This window comes from Ruditapes philippinarum, unplaced genomic scaffold (assembly GCF_026571515.1).
Source record: "Ruditapes philippinarum isolate M1 unplaced genomic scaffold, ASM2657151v2 ctg5532_1_1_1_1, whole genome shotgun sequence".
NCBI lineage: Eukaryota > Metazoa > Mollusca > Bivalvia > Venerida > Veneridae > Ruditapes > Ruditapes philippinarum.
In genome coordinates, this window is record NW_026866158.1 from 29,334 (window position 1) to 47,710 (window position 18,377).

The 18,377-nt window shown below is 34.0% G+C and overlaps 2 protein-coding genes across 4 annotated transcripts in view; one reads left to right on the top strand and one right to left on the bottom strand.

Moving 5' to 3' along the window:
• LOC132731493 (8-oxo-dGDP phosphatase NUDT18-like) overlaps nucleotides 1-8,388 on the bottom strand; it is a 25,989-nt gene extending 17,601 nt beyond the window's left edge. For 2 of the 3 annotated variants that reach the window (XM_060717690.1, XM_060717689.1), the window contains exons 1-2: nucleotides 8,283-8,388; nucleotides 5,670-5,885 (exon numbers count right to left, since the gene is read on the bottom strand). In XM_060717690.1, coding sequence (XP_060573673.1) covers nucleotides 5,670-5,775 — 106 coding nt within the window. In that variant the 5' untranslated portion in view covers nucleotides 5,776-5,885; nucleotides 8,283-8,388. The remainder of the gene's footprint in view (nucleotides 1-5,669; nucleotides 5,886-8,282) is intronic. The other variant, XM_060717691.1, reaches the window with a different exon arrangement.
• On the top strand, nucleotides 8,385-17,397 carry LOC132731495 (TIP41-like protein). Its single transcript, XM_060717692.1, has 8 exons — nucleotides 8,385-8,527; nucleotides 9,467-9,600; nucleotides 12,015-12,194; nucleotides 12,822-12,924; nucleotides 14,177-14,308; nucleotides 15,652-15,747; nucleotides 16,106-16,168; nucleotides 17,198-17,397. Exons 2-8 carry the CDS (start codon nucleotides 9,467-9,469, stop codon nucleotides 17,324-17,326), a joined length of 837 nt encoding a protein of 278 aa, XP_060573675.1. The 5' UTR covers nucleotides 8,385-8,527; the 3' UTR covers nucleotides 17,327-17,397.
• Nucleotides 17,398-18,377: the final 980 nt, after the last annotated feature.

Sequence of the window (18,377 nt, forward strand, 5' to 3'; positions counted from 1 at the left end):
CAATCAAAGACCTCAGACTTAAATGCTGAAATTCAAATCCTAACCGCTGAAATTGAAACCATGAAAAAATCAAACAATTCATTAAAACAAGAAAATAAGTCTCTGAAAGGAAAGATATCATCAAAACAAAATGATACATTTACCAGTGAAATCATTCAAAATGACATAGAGGAACTTAAGAATACAATGTCAGAGTTTACAATGACAATCGACTCTTTAAAGAACAGAACAGAGAATCTTGCTTCTAGCACTGACATATATCTCCTTCAAGCAGAGATAAGAAATTACAAGAAAATAGTAACTGAAAACATGGAATTAAAACAGATGCATACAAGCGTTGATGCCCAAATTTCTTCTCAAGTGGATAACATGGCTGAAAACGCCCTCAGTCGCACCAACAGAAAAATCTGAAATATTAGACAAAAACAATGGATCAAAACATTCAACAGAAAAAAACAAAGGAAACCTCGGGTCAAAAGAAACATGAGGTTCTGATTCTTGGTGATTCTGTGACAAAAGTGCTAAAGCCGAAAAAATGAGTGGAAGTAAAATAAATACAAAAATCCGATCACCCAGGTGCAAAGATCTGTGACATAACCAATAAAATTGTGAGTTCAGATGACAAAAGGATTCTGAAGGAGTGTGACGTTTTTGTCATACATGCAGGGATAAATAACATCTCAGACGGGGATAACGAAAATCTTATAACTGATGAACTAAATGATCTAACAAATCAGCTCCTAAAAGAAAATAGCGATGCTAAGGTGATAGTCTGCTCAGTGCTGCCAAAATGCAGAGATAATCTTGCAACAAAGATCATAGACACAAAAGTGAATACATCCATTAAGAATCTTTGTAAGCGTAAAGATCTCACATTTCTTGATAATACATCTGCTGTTATGTATCAAGGGACAGTTAATGATCAGTTGTATCAAGATGCTGTACACCTTACTAAAGGACGGGGAGCAGCAATCTTAGGTAAACAGATCAAAAGGGCCATATACTCGGCACTTGCCCTACCATATGAAAGTTCTGAGGATGTAAATTTTCCCAGGACAGCTCAACAACCGAAACATCCTCCACAATACTCTCAATGCCAGCAAATGCAACAGAGGTTCCAAAGACCCCAGAGAACCAAAAATCAACTCAGGGAAAGAGCTCTCCAGAATCATTTCAGCACACATCAACAGGAAACCTATTTCTCTCACTACAACTCATATCCCCCATCCTCAAAAACGTATGAATTCCCATTCTCATCTACAGGACAATTCCCAGTTTTTTCAAAAGCTTCAATACCCATCTTCAACAGAAGAATCCCATTCAAGTACATCCCCACCATCACAGGTAAATACCAGTCCCCAACAAGTAAATCCCCATCCCCAACTGGTCAATCCCCCATCAGCAACAGGTCACAATCACCATCCCAAACAGTTAACTCCCCATCAGCAACAGGTCAATCCCAATCCCCAACAAGTAATTCCCCATCAGCAACAGGTCAATCCCAATCCCAACAGGAAACTCCCCACAGCAACAGGTAAATCCCAATCCCCACCAGGCAACTCCCCATCAGCAACAAGTTCAATCCCCATCCCCAACAGGTAGCCCCCAATCAGCAACAGGTCAATCCCATCCCCAACAGGTCGCTCCCCATCAGCAACAGGTCAATCCCCATCCCCAACTGGTAACTCCCCATCAGCAACAGGTCAATCCCCATCCCCAACAGGTAACTTCCCATCCTCAACATATCAATTCTCATTCCCCACAGTTCAAAATCCAACAGGACAATCCCCATCATCAGCATGTCAATCCTTATCTGCAACAAGTCAGTCCCCATCATCAAAATGTCAATCCCCAATCACAACAGGTAAATCCACAAAAGACCAATTCTTATCCTCAGCAGATCAATTCTTATCATCAACAGGACAATCATCTTTCTCATGGATCTCCTGGAGTAGATCCTTATCCCTACAATGTCAATTCCCACCATCAACAGGTCAATCACCATCATCAACAGGTCAATCCATTTCATTACATGGAAGTACACCAACCAACTCAGTTTCAACAGAGCAAATCTTATCCTCAGATGATGCAGCAACAATCGATAACAACAAATCCGTCATATTAAATAGTGAAGATTGTAACAGTGATATCCTAAAAAAATTAAGTGAATTACGACAAAAAGATCTCAAACGTCCTTTGATAGCACATTTAAATATCAACAGTCTTAAATCAAAATACTTAGAAGTGCATGAAATTTTGAAGAGAAAATTAGTGGATATATTTATCTTATCTGAAACTAAGCTGGATGATAGTTTTAATAGCAACATTTTCCATTATAATGGATACAAAATTGATCGCCGGGATCGCAATAAATTTGGAGGGGGAATTCTTGTTTATTCACGTGATGATTTGCCATTCCGGAGAAAGAAAGACCTGGAGCCAGAAAATTTTGAATGCATGTGTTTTGAACTATCTTTAAATAAAAGAAAGTGGTGTATCCTGGCTCTTTACAAACCTCCTAATATCAAAAATGTGGATTTTACTAACACCTGCACTAATGTTCTTGATAGAACTTTAAGACAATATGATAACATCCTGCTTCTTGGTGATCTGAACTTTGACATGAACAGGCTTGAAAAATCATCCACCCTTCGCGATATTTGTGATACATATAACCTTGAAAATGTTGTAAAAGGAAACACATGCTTTATGAAAAATGCAAGTCCCTCGGCAATTGATGTTATTTTAACTAACAGATCAAAATTTTATTTGTAACACAGAAAATTTAGATGTTGGTATCAGTGACTGTCACAATCTAGTAGCTACTACAATAAAAGAGCAGTGTTGTCAAACAAAACCAAAATATGTTAAATTTAGATCATACAAACATTTTAATGAGTCTGTTTTCAACACTGAACTTAGCAAAATTCCATTCCATATTGCAGATATTTTTGATGATATTGATGATTCATACTGGGCTTTTGAAACACTTTTCAAAGAAGTTGTAGATGAACATGCTCCAATTAAAGAACGCAAATTAAGATCACAAAAAGTTCCTTTCATGAATGGCGAATTGAGAAAATCTATCTATAAAAAACAGCAACTAAGAAATTGCTATTTCAAAAACCGTAATAACAAAAACTGGGAAAAATTCCGCAAACAAAGAAATTTGGTCACAAAACTAAAAAGAGAGTCAATGGAAAAATATTTCTTTGAAAGGTGTAATGAAGGTCCAAAATCTAGCCACTTTTGGCCAACAATTAAACCGTTTTTGACATCAAAATCTACAGCAAAATCTGACAGCAAAATTATTCTTAATGAAAATGAGACCCTAATATCAGACCAAAAGGAAATAAGTAATATTCTGAATGATTTTTATGTGAATATTGCTTGTGATATTGGTATAAAAACTGATGCTGATATTGATGAAACACATCCTAGCATAACACAAATATCTAAAAATCATTCATCAATAGATACTTTTCAATTTGCTCCAGTGAGCACTGATCAAACTTTTAAATTATTGAAAAGTTTAAATTCAAAAAAGGCCATTGGTGTGGACAGCCTACCACCAAAGATAATTAAAGCAGGTGCGTATGCCCTGACAAATCCTATAACTTCGCTTATTAATAAAAGCTTTCAAACCTCTCAATTTCCACAAGCTTTAAAACTAGCACAAGTTAAACCTCTGTTCAAAAAGGATGATCCTTTCCAAAAGAAAAATTACAGGCCTGTCAGCATCTTACCTACCATTTCAAAAAATTTTGAAAAATCTATTAGTGCTCAACTTAACTTACATTTTGAAAACATTTTTCATGACTTTCTATCAGCATTCCGTAGAATTTTGGCTGTCAGACAACATTACTGCGCCTCATTGAAGATTGGAAGAGAGCATTAGATAGAAATGAATATGTAGCTGCCATACTCATGGATCTGTCTAAGGCTTTTGACTGTCTTCCGCATGACCTGATTATTCTTAAACTTAAGGCCTATGGTCTGTCTGATGCCTCTGCTAATATCATGCAAAGTTATTTGTTTAAAAGACAGCAACAAGTAAAACTAATTACAATCTGTAGTGAGTGGAATGAAATAAACAAAGGGGTTCCACAAGGGTCAATTCTTGGTCCCCTCTTATTTAACATTTTCTTAAATGATATATTTTATTTCATTAAAAAAGGTTCTGTTTATAATTATGCAGACGACAAGACCCTCTCATTTAATCATATTAATGTGGAAACTCTCAAAAGCACAATACAAGATGAAAGTGTTGTCATGATTAAATGGTTTGAAGACAATCTTATGCAAGCAAACCCTGAGAAGTTTCAGGCTATATGTATAGGCAAACAAACCTGTAAAAATGTGTCAAAATTCCAGATTCTTGATGCCACTATTCCTTGTGAATCTCATGTAAAACTTCTAGGTATTGAAATAGATTCCCTATTAAATTTTGATATTCATATCTCAAATGTTTGTAAAAAGTCAGCAAGACAAATAAATGTATTAACCAGACTATGTCCTCTTCTTAATCTGGATGCAAAAATTCTTATATACAAAAGTTTTATCAGATCCAACTTTAATTTCTGCCCTTTAGTCTGGCATTTTTGTAGTAAGGACAATACAAACAAGTTGGAAAAACTTCAACATAGAGCTCTGAAAATTGTTTTTAATGACTATTCATCAACTTATGAAGATCTGCTTAAACTGACTAATATGTCTTCACTCCATATCAGTAGAAAAAACAACTCGCTATTGAAGTTTTAAATGTCTTAACAGCATTTCTCCTAAGAATGTTCAAGAACTTGTTAATGTGCGTTCATCAAATTATAATTTTAGATACCAAAAAACTTTAGATGTACCTAAAGTACGCACAACCAATTATGGTAAAAAGAGTTTTCGCTTTGAAGCATCTAAAATCTGGAATAGTTTATCTAATGATCTAAGATGTACATCTGACTTAAATGAGTTTTAAACGACTAATTGAAACATGGAGTAATGACAAGTGTGCCTGCTCTATGTGCATCTAATCGTTTATGTTCTATTTTACTTGATTCCTGTTTTTTGCTTGTAAATAAATTTAGTCTTTTCCTTGAATTATGTACTATGTATCTGTATATATGTAAAACCCTGTTAATAGATATGACTATATTTTCATTGTAAATGCTCAGATTTCATTACAATGACTATATAAATTAATTGTATGTATTTTTATCTTATGGTGTCTGTTTGTTTTTGTTTTCTTTGTTTCTTATTATTATTTTCTATATTTTGTTCATGTCGGATACAAGCTTAAAGCTTATGTTTTGTACTGTTAATCATAACCGACTATAAATAAAGTTTGTCTTACTGTCTTACTGTCTTACTGCAGTCTGATCAGGATCCATGCTGTTTGCTTACAAACCCTATTACAAGTAGAAAAACCGATAGCGAACAGCATGGATCCTGATCAGACTGCGAAGATGGGCAGGCTGGTCTGGATCCATGCTGGTCGCAAACACACTATGTTGGTTTTGTCGTGACACGGCTCAAATTCTGCCAGTTTTAACAAATGCACCATGGCAAACTTTGCTGAAACCGAAAGTGATTAGCCTTAGCCACAAAACCATTTAATAAATAAATTAAGGAGGGTTAAGGCAAACCCAAGGGGGGAAATAAAATACTAACATTCTTACCATTTGGTGCAGCTGAAGACGCAGATGTGTGGGAAATATCAATGGAGCCAGTATCAACTATTTCTCCAGCCAGAAGCTTTGCTATATCACTTTCTATTTCACTCATATCTATCACAGACACCTCAACTATTGAGTTACAACTTCTACAATTTCTGACCCTGGAAGTTCTTCTCTGTAAATGTTTTACAACTTCCTACTTTAAATGCTTCTTTTCAACTAAAATATATAATCATATAACATGTAATATATTGTTTAATTGGTGGGGCCAATTTTGATGTCAGGAATCCTCATCTCATTATAACAGAGCTTCCATTAGGTTTCAAAATTTGGATGTCAGAGACTGCAAATTGTCTGAGACTGGTTGTCAAATTATATATGTAAAGAAGGAAAAGCATTATAATCTGGAAGTTACAAGTCAAAATCAAGGAGTAAATGACTCTGAAACTTCCACTAATGGAAGCCCTGTTATAAGTAATATTCTCCCAATAAGTTTTAATTTCTATCTATTGGTTCAAAAGATACAGAGAGGACTTAAATTTTTTTAGACTGATACACAATGTTTAAATGTGACCTTGACCTGAGAAAGGTCAAACCTTGCACTCTGCACATCATTTTACTATGGTTACTATTTCTGCCAAGTAGTTTCAATTTCCTAACAACTGTTCTGGACACAAAAACTCCTATATAAGTCTATATAAATCAAGTAATCTGCAGGGTGGGGCCAATTTCCATCTCAGGAGGCCTGAACCTGTGTTCTGCACACTGTTTCATTACAAGTAATATTTATGTCAAAAAGTTTTAATTTCTTTCTATCAGTTCAAAAGATACAAAGCGGACACACTATTTTGAAATTGATACAAAATTAGTAAGTGTGACCTTGACCTGAGAAGGTCAAACATGCGCTCTGCACATCATTTCATTATGGTTACTATTTCTGTAAAGTAGTTTCTAGTTCTTTCCACTGGTGCACAACATACAGATCTGCAGACACAAAAACTGTTAACAGACAGACAGACAGATGACCAGGTGCATACCATTACCCCAAAAAATGTTTGTGTATAAAAATAGATGGCACAGTGTATAAAAATAGATGGCACAGTTATATAACTTTGTATTGATAACTTATCAATACAAAGTTATATAACTGTGCCATCTATTTTAAGTATAAGTAAATGTGGAATTTATGATGCCATTAGTAGAGATAGTATTTAAGATATATCCAACTTGCTGGTTTAGGTTAAATGTGCTGAAAAGCAGTAAATTGGAAAATATGGAAGTTATAGTTATACTAACTTGCCAAAAGTTATGTACTTCGTGTGTAAATCATGAAGCCATTGGTAGAACTTAAGATATATTCAACATTCTGGTTTACATTAACCTTGAATGAACAGCTCAATTACTAAATGCCCACGGGCATAAAACTACATTATAATATCTTTAGTTATTTTTTCAATATTTATTTGATCGTCAGCAAAAGGTGAGAAAAGTAAACGGACAGTCTTTGGCAAAAGTAGGGCTCCTTTGTTTTGGTAAATGTTCTATGCTTCTAAAACCCGTCACACTAGGGTGGTGCTCTAACGGCGTCTAAAGAAAATTCAGAAGGCCAAGGTGAGCGCAGAAAGATCGCAAATATTGCCCTAGTATCGCATGTCATGCTCAAAACAAACACTGTCACTCATCTTTCTGGTAAAAGCGCAGTGGGATGACAGTAAGAATGCTGTAGCATTTCAGATGCATCTCCTACAATGCAACAGGAGTGCTGTGAGAGCTCAAAAGGAATAGAGATTGTGTGGCGCCTCTATGTTTATACTGCGGGTGCAGAGCTTTTAAGGAGCTTTATGATTTCAGTGCAGTGTGAATGCTGCGAGAGCACCAAGAAAGCACAGTGGAAGCGCAAGGAACACTGTAGAAGTGCTGTCCTAAGGCAGACAATCGCCAATTAAATGCCGTAAGAATGCATTACAACGCTGTGGAAGCTCTATAGCAATGCCATGATCGCCGCGAGGATGTTGTGAAGTCTCCATGTCATCAAAAATATCACATTTTTTATTGCGATCTTGCGGCGCTTTGTTACATCTTACAATGCAGAGTAAATGCAGTGAAAGCGCAGTCTAGTCAGACTAGTGTGACAGGGCAATACCTTTAGAAGTGAAATTGATCCACTAGACCAGGGATATTTTTTTTTATTATTTTATAGCCGATATTCAGTCATATTCCAAATTGAAAATAGTATATTATTTTCCCAATCCACATGAACATTCAACAAATTCCCAAATGAAATCTGGGACATACGATAATAGTACATCCCAGATGAAATGTTGAAAGTTACAAAATAAAAATATTGAATAGAGAATTCTTAAATCTTTGAAAATAAGGGCTTCTTCACTGTTGTAGTTCTTTAATGTTTGAAGATGTCATCCTAGACAGTACTTGTTTGCACTTATTAAATCAAGATACCATCCTAGCTAAACACTGAATGTTTACTGTACACTCATGTTTAAAGATGTTACCTGAAACGAATGCAAAATTACCCAAACCATTAATATATATGTTTAAATCCAGATGAATAAAACATGACTATGATTGGGGAATGGGACAACACAGATATGTTACCTTCTATCTGTGACTGTCCAAGTTGTTGTCATACTCTTGAAACATGACTTTGTATACATGTAATCGAACCGTCATGCCTATAAATATATTATCTTCCCAATTGAAGAGTAACGTACAAACAACAACAACAACAAGTAAACAAAATATAAATGCAACGAGTAGTTTTATGTACATACCCCAGTTTTTGATATCGTAATCAGGGGGAAGTTCATTGAGCTTTAAAGTTGAACATTATAAAAGGACAGGTATAAGATATTAATGATGTTCATTTTTGTTTAAAAACGTACATAATCGTCGGGTGCCAGTTCGGCCTAAAACATATTCGACCCGAATGATCACGGCGTGTACCCAACTCGACAAATCAAATACTTTATTTACATCGACCTTTATCAGAGTTTCCGAATTTAGATTTGATCAGTTTGTGTACATGACACAAACCACTCGTGTTGTAGCTTTTTACAGACACTGATTCAGGATTTGCGTGTCTTAAAACATTACATATGGTGGTCAGTGTGTGGGATGTAGACAACTGCCTGACTGGAGTTGCGTACCCAATGAGTTCCCAGGCCAAGTCTCGGGACGAGATTTCACGCAGGGGAAAGTAATGTAACAACGATGGTAGAACATCATAATACTGATAATGAGCATGATAATACGATATGCAAAAACTAAAGTTGGGGAATACACCAATTGACTATTGTGACATTATGATTGATAATGACACATTTTGACATTATGTCAAATCATGACACATTGTGATGTTATGTAACTTAGATGATGACACATTGTAACATTATGTTCGATCATGACACACTGTGACATTATGTTAGATCATGACACATTGTGATGTTATGTTAAATCATGACACATTGTGATGTTATGTTAAATCATGACACATTGTGACATTATGTTACTGCAGTGATTTTTGTCACTTAATTTGGAAGAGGCCTTAGCCGCTTGATTTTGGGAAAAATTATTGCTTAAATTGATAATTTGGGAAGTAAAAAAGCAGGTTTAAGTTAAGATTTTTGGGAAAACTTTGTGATTTTAAAGAAAATTTCAATTGGGAAGAGGCCTTTTTTCGGAGTCTGTTATATAAACTGGTAATCAATGGTTAGATCATGACACATTGTGATATTATGCTAGATCATGACACATTGTAATGTTTATTCTTGCTCTTTTAGATGACAACTTCAAATTTCCATGGTGCTGTAGGAACAAAGGCCAAGCCAGTTACTTCACAGTTTCAGTTTGGACCATGGACACTTACAGCAGTAAAATCACATATTCTTGAATCTGAGGGAATAGCAAGACAAAGGTGATTTTACTTATAATTAACAGTTCAAGATTAATTATTTTATGATTTATTTTTTAGCTCACCTGTCACAAAGTGACAGGGTGAGCTTTTGTGATCGCTTTTCGTCCGGCGTCCGTCCGTCCGTCTGTTCGTCGTCCGTCCGTCGTCCGTCCGTAAACTTTTGCTTTAAATGACATCTCCTCATAAACCACTGAGCCAATTTCATCCAAACTTCACAGGAATGTTCCTTTGGTGGTCACCTTTAAAAATTGTTCAAAGAATTTAATTCCATGCAGAACTCTGGTTGCCATGGCAACCGAAAGAAAAATCTTTAAATATCTTCTTTTAAACAACCCTAAGAGCTAGAGCTTAGATATTTGGCATGAAACATCTTCTAATGAGTGTCTACCAAGTTTGTTCAAATAAAAGCCCTGGGGTCAAAATTGGCCCCGCCCCCGGGGGGTCATTGATTTTCCCTATATGCATATAGTAAAAACTTAAAAGATCTTCTTTTAAAGAACTGTAAGAGCTAGAGCTAAGATTTTTGGCATGGAACATCTTCTAGTGAGTGTCTACCAAGTTTGTTCAAATAAAAGCCCTGGGGTCAAAATTGGCCCCGCCCCGGGGGGTCATTGATTTTCCCTATATGCATATAGTAAAACACTTAAAAAATCTGCCTTTAAAGAACTGTAAGAGCTAGAGCTAAGATATTTGGCATGAAACATCTTCTAGTGAATGTCTACCAAGTTTGTTCAAATAAAAGCCCTGGGGTCAAAATTGGCCCCGCCCCAGGGGGGCATTGATTTTCCCTATATGCATAAAGTAAAAACTTAAAAAATCTTCTTTTAAAGAACCCAAAGAGCTAGAGCTTAGATATTTGGCATGAAACATCTTCTAGTGAATGTCTACCAAGTTTGTTCAAATAAAAGCCCTGGGGTCAAAATTGGCCCGCCCTGGGGGGTAATTGATTTTCCCTATATGCATATAGTTTAAACTTAAAAAATCTTCTTTTAAAGAACCGTAAGAGCTAGAGCTTAGATATTTGGCATAAAACATCTTCTAGTAAATGTCTACCAAGTTTGTTCAAATAAAAGCCCTGGGGTCAAAATTGGCCCCGCCCCAGGGGGTCATTGATTTTCCCTATATGCATATAGTAAAAACTTAAAAAATCTTCTTTTAAAGAACTGTAAGAGCTAAAGCTTATATATTTGGCATGAAACATCTTCTAGTGAATGTCTACCAAGTTTGTTCAAATAAAACCCCTGGGTCCAAATTGGCCCCTCCCCAGGGGTCATTGATTTTCCTTATATGCATATAGTAAAAACTTATAAAATCTTCTTTTAAAGAACCCAAAGAGCTAGAGCTAAGATATTTAGCATGAGACATGTTCTAATGGGTGTCTACCAAGTATGTTCAAATAAAAGCCCTGGGGTCAAAACTGGCCCCGCCCCGGGGGTCATTGATTTTCCTTATATACATAGCAAAAACTTAAAAATCTTCTTTGAAAAAACCCAAATAACTAGAGTTTAGATATTAAGCATGCAACATCTTTAAGTAAATATCTACAAAGTTTGTTCAAATAAAAGCCCAGGGGTCAAAACTGGCCCTGCCCGAGGGGTGTCATTGTTTTTTACTCTATGTGTATAGTAAAAACTTAAAAAATCTTCTTTTAAAAAACCCAATGAGCTAGAACTTAGATGTTTTGCATGAAACATCTTCTTATGGGTGTCTACCAAGTCTGTTCAAATAAACAAATAAAAGCCCTTGGGTAAAAATTGGGCCGGGGGGGGGGGGGGGGCTATATACAGGTGAGCGACCTCAGGGCCATCATGGCCCTCTTGTTTCCTGTCAGAGATCGTTTTGTAACCAAAACAGGTTGGTAAATAAATCGTAAGTCTAAAATATAATAATCTGACAACTTGCGCTCCTCTTTCTATGCATCTCTTTTAGTAATTCTTCTTATATACAAGTACATTGATACAACTGTTTCAAAAAAATGGTATTAAACAAAAATGACCATAATTTCAACTGAATGTAAGCATCATGTGACTTAATACTGAGTTTGATTCCTTCTACCAAAAGCTTATTTATAATCATTATCAACTACCTGCCCCAAACAATCTGATATGTCGTGTCATTTTTTTTTGTATTTAAAATTAGGCAGCATTAAAAGACGATGGACTACATATAAATTATGTTTATAACAAGAAAAATCAATCTCAAGATAATTCCCAGAGTAAGCCTTGCATGTTCTATAAACTATTTTTATAATAACAACATTGTAAAAAGGACACTGTACATTGTTTTATGTTGATAATATAAATATTGAACTTTGTTCTCTGCTCTTTTGCTTTGAATATGGTATATATAACTGCTCTTTGCTCTGTTGCTTAAGATATTGTTTATAACTTTAAATGTGTGTGTTTATACTTTAGATTTGAAGGAGAGTTGGAACTACCTCAGGTACCAGAGATGATATTTGCAGACAATGTGTTACGTTTACAACATGTTGCTGGGTTCGGTTTGGAGTTTAATGCCCTCGATGCACTAAAATTAGTTGATGCTCACAATGACCCTCTCAAAGTGGCGGTGGCACAGGCCTGGAAAGAAGCAAGGTAACCTGGTTTACATGATTCTTTTATTGACATGGTCAACATAAAATGCCCTTAAAGTAAAGATGCTGATACAAGGTAAATGTAAAAAGGGGAAAATTTAGAAACAGATACAACAGTCCACTTTATGTTAAATTGTTACATGTACAATGTACTACAATAACCATAATGTCTTGAAACTAAAATTTCCCCCACATTTGATAAAATTTATTTAACAATTGACACATTTGAGCCACGCCATGACAAAACCAACATAATGGGTTTGCGACCAGCATGGATCCAGACCAGCCTGCGCATCCGCGCAGTCTGATCAGGATCCATGCTGTTCGCTATCAGTTTCTCTGCTTGTAATAGAGTTGGTAAGTGAACAGCATGGATCCTAATCAGACTGTGCGGATGCGCAGGCTGGTCTGGATCCATGCTGGTCGCAAACCCATTATGTTGGTTTTGTCATTACGCGGCTCATTTGTTTTAATTATTTATGATGCTTGTTGGAGGAGACTTTATTTTAGAAAGAGGGGATAAATACATTGGAGATAAGGAATTTTGGTCCCAAATTAGCCCTTAAAAGCACTGGTATGCAAAATAAGTTTGTGAATATTGATAAATTATTGTACTTTTACAATTCAGGGCAGATTGTGAACATATAAATGAAGTGGTAAAACCTTTTGACTGGACATTCACTACAGAGTATAAAGGAACTTTGATAGGAAAAGATGGGGTTCAGTTAAAGGTATAATATCTTTTATTTATTAGTTACATTACATTTGATTGAATGTAAATATTATTACATGATTTTACTCACATAACCACTTTAACAAACAATGCATTATGTCAAATGAAATCACAACTTTAATTATCCAGATAGCTTATAGAACATTGGTGGTTCTATATTCAGGTGCCCGTTCATGACTGAAATAATTCACGGAAGGGCACCTGAGGTCTTCCTCCACCAGTAAAGCTGGAACGTCACAATATGACCTATACTGTGTTGGTGCAATGCTAAACCCAACAACTAAAAAGGAAAAAAAAAACAAAAAAAAACCCCAAAAAACAACAAATAAAACTTTAAGTCACTTCACATATAAATATAAGTAACAGATATTTTGTTGATTTAGTATTCATATTGAATTATTAATGCTTGTTTATAAAACAAGCCATTGCAGCTTATATTCACCAAATTCAAGCTCAACCACTGTTGATGTTGCTTGAGGACACATGGTCATTGAGTTGGGCTCAAACCCACTACCAGGGTTATGAGGAAGACACCTAAACCACTAGGCCACAAAGTTGAGCATAAAATAATATAAAATTGTTAGTTGACATAATCTGATATATTTACTTTTATGAGTTTTTTTTTATTGATGAGTCACAGTTCCATTATAAATCATTCAATTTCATGGAGTTGAAATAGAATCAGTATGAAGTTTTCAAAAGAACTGTTATTGGCTAAATTTAAAAGAACATAATATTATGTTTTCCTTTCTACTTTGTTGAGATCTTGCTTTTGATCATGTCTGTCAGGAGCACACCTGGTGGTAGCCTCAGCATTGATATTTCCCTGTAGTGTAAGTCAAGTTTACAGACCTGTTGTCCTTTGTTGACCTCCATCATTATATGAACAGCCATGTATAGCAGAATAAATATGTTAAGCCGTACGATTAGCTCAATATGAAGATCGTTGGACTGTGAATCGGGCATCCGAATTAGAATTCCGGACAGTACAGGTCACTTTCGTTGTAATTGATCATGAAATCCTTTCTACGGTCATTCGCTATATACCTCTTTTTGGGCATGTACAGAATTTTCAGTTCCTTGCGAAAGTGAAGGCAACTAGTACTGGTAAACTTCTTGACAGTTTGCCCAGGAACGGTGTGGTGGTTAAACTGTACTCTGGTAAATTAATTGTGGCTTACTGCTGTGATACGGAGTGAAAACTACCAATACCACCACCAAAATAAATATGACATTTCTTTTGTTGACAGGTTGAACCCACAGATGAAAGAATAGATCTGGAGAAATTAAAAGTTCGGGAAAAGATTCACTTTTATGAAGATATATTATTGTTTGATGATGAATTATCTGATAATGGCTCATCAATCATGAATGTTAAAATTGTAAGTGGCAATTATTTCTTTGTAAAGAACTTTATTAAAGCAGCATGCCTTCAGATTTTGTGATAGTATAAAACAAATTTAAAAGTGGTCTTGTTAGTAAAACTGGTATCAAGTTGAAGTATACAAACTAACTGATTTAACCATGTCCAAGTGACTTTTATCCACAGAAATAATACATAATGATTACTTGCCAAAATATGCATAGATTGATTTTACTTGGTTAGTAACATGATAGTATTTTGCTGATAAAAATTCTGTCATAGTTTGTATAATACAGTTTGTATATTATAAAGTTTTGACTGGATTGTGAATATTTATACATTTTTTAAAGGGACTCAACTGAGGTCTTTTTTTTAATTGGCAGGACTTGAAATATTTTTTCGTTAATTATAAACCAACTTTAATTATAAACCAACTGATGTAAACCTAATAATAAACTTGTGTGCAAAATTTCAGATCATTCACTCACTCCAGCTTTTTTTTTCAGAAAAAATATTTTGTGAAAAATTACCCAAATTTGAAAAGCATTTAAATGTTTTTAACTCAACTCGGGCTAAGAACAGCAAAAAATATGATTTTCAATTCAGTTCTTAGTATACACATGTATTTCTTTATTATCTTTTGCATATCTTTCAGCTAAAAGTGCCTCAGTTGGTTTGTGTAAGAAATACAATTTTTATGTTTTTATGCTTTGGGGCCTCAGGGGAAGTTAGATTTTATGAAGATTTTTTTTTTATCTTGAGGTGTGCTGCTTCAAAAACATCAATTTGACATTTATTTCATCAAAGCAAGTCTGAAACTAAAATATTGATACCAGAAGACATGCTTCAATTATGCTGACATCTTTGTTAGGACTACCAATATTGACATTTTAGTTTTCATTATTAGGAATGTTTGTACAAAACTATCGCACCATGCAGTAATTGTGACATTGTATAGTTTTTTATAGACATTATAGAGATATTTTGAAATAGTACTATAAAGAAATTTTTATGCTATTTTTATCTATATAAAGAACGATATACAGTGTGTGACTGCAAGCAAAAATCAGCATCGCCGGTTAGAATTACATCACCATCATATGACAGATGTTGATAGAAATGAAAAATTTATTGTCTAAGACACATACATTGGAAAATGAGCCAATCAGTTGATACTAAGATATGGACTTCACCTAGTATGTTTGTGGCATATAGCTTACTTGTAACACTGATATAAGGCATATTATATTTGTGAATGATGCTGTTCTTAACTCTTAAAGAAGTTTTAACAAAGGATTCACTTTTGAACATGAATTTTTTTTTAGACATATGTGGAAGTAAACAAGTTTTCTTATATTTCAGAGAGTAATGCCAACAAGTTTCTTTATTTTACTTCGACAATTTATGCGAGTAGATAATGTTGTTGTCAGGGTCCTTGATACAAGATTATATCATGAGGTATGAGGTGAAACATTCTCGTAAAGTTTGGCAACTCAAATAGTAAAGTTAAAATCATTTTCATGTAATATAAATAAGTTTTTATCTTCTATACACGTCATATTTTCCCATGTTCTTGATTGAAATTTTACCAATTTAGACTGACGATGTATGAAAATATTAAAGAGTCATATGGTTTTGTTTAATCTAACAACTACATGTATAAAGAGTAAAAAGCTTATAAAATCGTACAATTGTCATTGGTAAATTTCAGTCTGTCTATATTTTTGGACTTTAAGATCAGGTGCCTAGTACTTCCCTTAAAGCCTGGATCCAACTTAATTTGTAATGTTTATATCTGCATAGTGAATTGTTTCAGGCTGAGAAAGATTTTATATTGAGAGAACACAGTTATAAAGAGAGTAAGGTACAGGATATTCAGGTAATTATTCCTTGTAGTTTAAATTATTTCATAAAATTTTTAATATCAATCCTTAAAGGGACTCCACTGAGGTTTTTTGATATGATGGGCCTGAAAATATTTTTTCTAGATAAATGTACCATTTGATGTAGGTTTAGACCACTAATCTTTTTGCAAAATTTCAGATCATTCGCGCACTTTGTTTTTCCAGAAAAATTATTCAAAGTGTAAAAAAATGACCCAAAATGAAAAGCGTTTAAACACTTTTCACGCAAATCGAGCTAAGAAAAGCATAAAAATACGATTTTCAATTTATTTCAAAGTATATTTCTTAACTATCTTTGCATATATTTTTGTTTAAAGCGCCCCAGCTAATTTATGTAAGAAATACAAATGTTATATTTTTAGGCTTTTAAACCTCAGTGGGGTCCCTGGCTATTTTTTCTTGTATAGGAACTGTAAATATTATACTGCTTTCTTTGGATTTAAAAGTGATGGAAGACCTCCCAATTCTTCTATGTGCTTTTAATGAGAACAGGATTTAAATACATATTGGTATTAGATTGGTGATTTAAAGTCAGCCTAAAATAATGAATTTGTCAACATGTTCTTAATTGGCAATTTAATGTCAATTAGCATACAGCATCAGGATATTGGATATTTGATTTTATACTCTACTCAGCATTAATGAAAGAAGAAAATACTAGTCTCAAAATTTTGTCTAGACTAATTCCTTGCACTCAGATTGATGTATTCTTTGTAGAAAGTTTGTTTCTAAAATGCACATCATCTTACTACTAATAATTCTATAAAATTGTATATTTATTTTCCAAAATGAAAAGTTTAATACTAGCAATATGTTTTACTGTGTAGATAAACTTTCATCTTGTTCAGGTGGTGTAATTGTAATGCAGAGATAAATGAATGATAACGCTTGTTATACCATTGTGTAAGGGTAATTATGGCATCCATTTTCAGGGCATTTTGTACTTTTACTGAGTTGCTTTTTGTAAAAAGCTCTATCTTATGTTTATGTTTCTTATATTACAGGGCCCTCCTCATATTGTGACAGATCCAAACCAAGTGGCTCAGTTATTACCTATTAAAAGGGAAACATTTGAAAAACTGATATTTCCATCAAGTTCTATAAGCCAGAAAGAAGCGGATGCAATTAGATAGTTACTAACATGAATAAATACATGTGTGTTAGAAATAAATACAATTTTGTGCACTTTTTCTTTTAAACAAAGTTGATATTGTTTTTTGAAGTGCTAATGAAATCTAGAATGCAAATGAAATATAAAATTCAAATAAAATCGACAATTGCCAATGAAATCTACAGTTGCTAATGAAATTTACAGTACCTAATGAAATCTAAAGATGCTAATTGAATTTAGAATACTAATTAAATCTACTGTAGCTGATGAAATCTACAATTGCTTATGGCATCTACAAGGTCTAATTAAATTTAGAATACTGATAAATCTAGAATGCTAAGCAAATCTAGAATTTCTAATGAAATCTAGAGTTATTAATGAAATCTACTGAAATTTAGAAGTGCTAATCAGATCTAAAGTTCTTATCAAATCTAGAATTCTAATGAAATCATAGAGTTGCAAATGAAGTCTACAATTGCTTATCAAGATATCATGCTGAAATTTTATACCTTGAATGCATTACTGTGCATTCTTTCCAAATGCATGGTTATAAAGTAATACTGAACATATTACGTATCATTAACCCAAGTTCTATACACATAGAACTGTTCTCATTTATTGTATAGTTCATTAGAAACAAGATAAATGAGGACTAAAACCACACAGTGGTTAATATGGATACCGGTATATTCCTATTGGGACTTGTTGTACATATTGGCTCAAAATTTCAGGGACTTCAGATATATCTTGTGGTGTTCAATGTTTAAGATGTAGAATTAATTTTAATTTTGCTTTTAAACAAATTTCAAACCAAGGCTTTGATTTTTTCTAAATTTCAAGATCTGTTATTGCTTTTGCTGTCATGTAATCTGGTTTATTTATGTGCCAGTTTCATCTCAAAAATAAATCCAGAAAAGTAGAAAACATTTTATAAATAAAATGATGAATCATGTTAATCTGCTGAAATGTGTACATGTATTACTCATCTGTATAACTTTGTACAATTGTATAGAAGAACAAAGAATGTATCTTTAAATGTATTCAGTTTAATTAATAAAAATAAGAAGAAAATG

Bases quoted from the DNA above. Each gene is read 5' to 3' on its own strand.
- LOC132731495 (XM_060717692.1), top strand. From the start codon at position 9,467: ATGACAACTTCAAATTTCCATGGTGCTGTAGGAACAAAGGCCAAGCCA. The intron at 12,925-14,176 runs GTATAATATCTT...TTTTGTTGACAG, and splicing joins AAGATGGGGTTCAGTTAAAG to GTTGAACCCACAGATGAAAG. The intron at 15,748-16,105 runs GTATGAGGTGAA...GAATTGTTTCAG, and splicing joins ATACAAGATTATATCATGAG to GCTGAGAAAGATTTTATATT.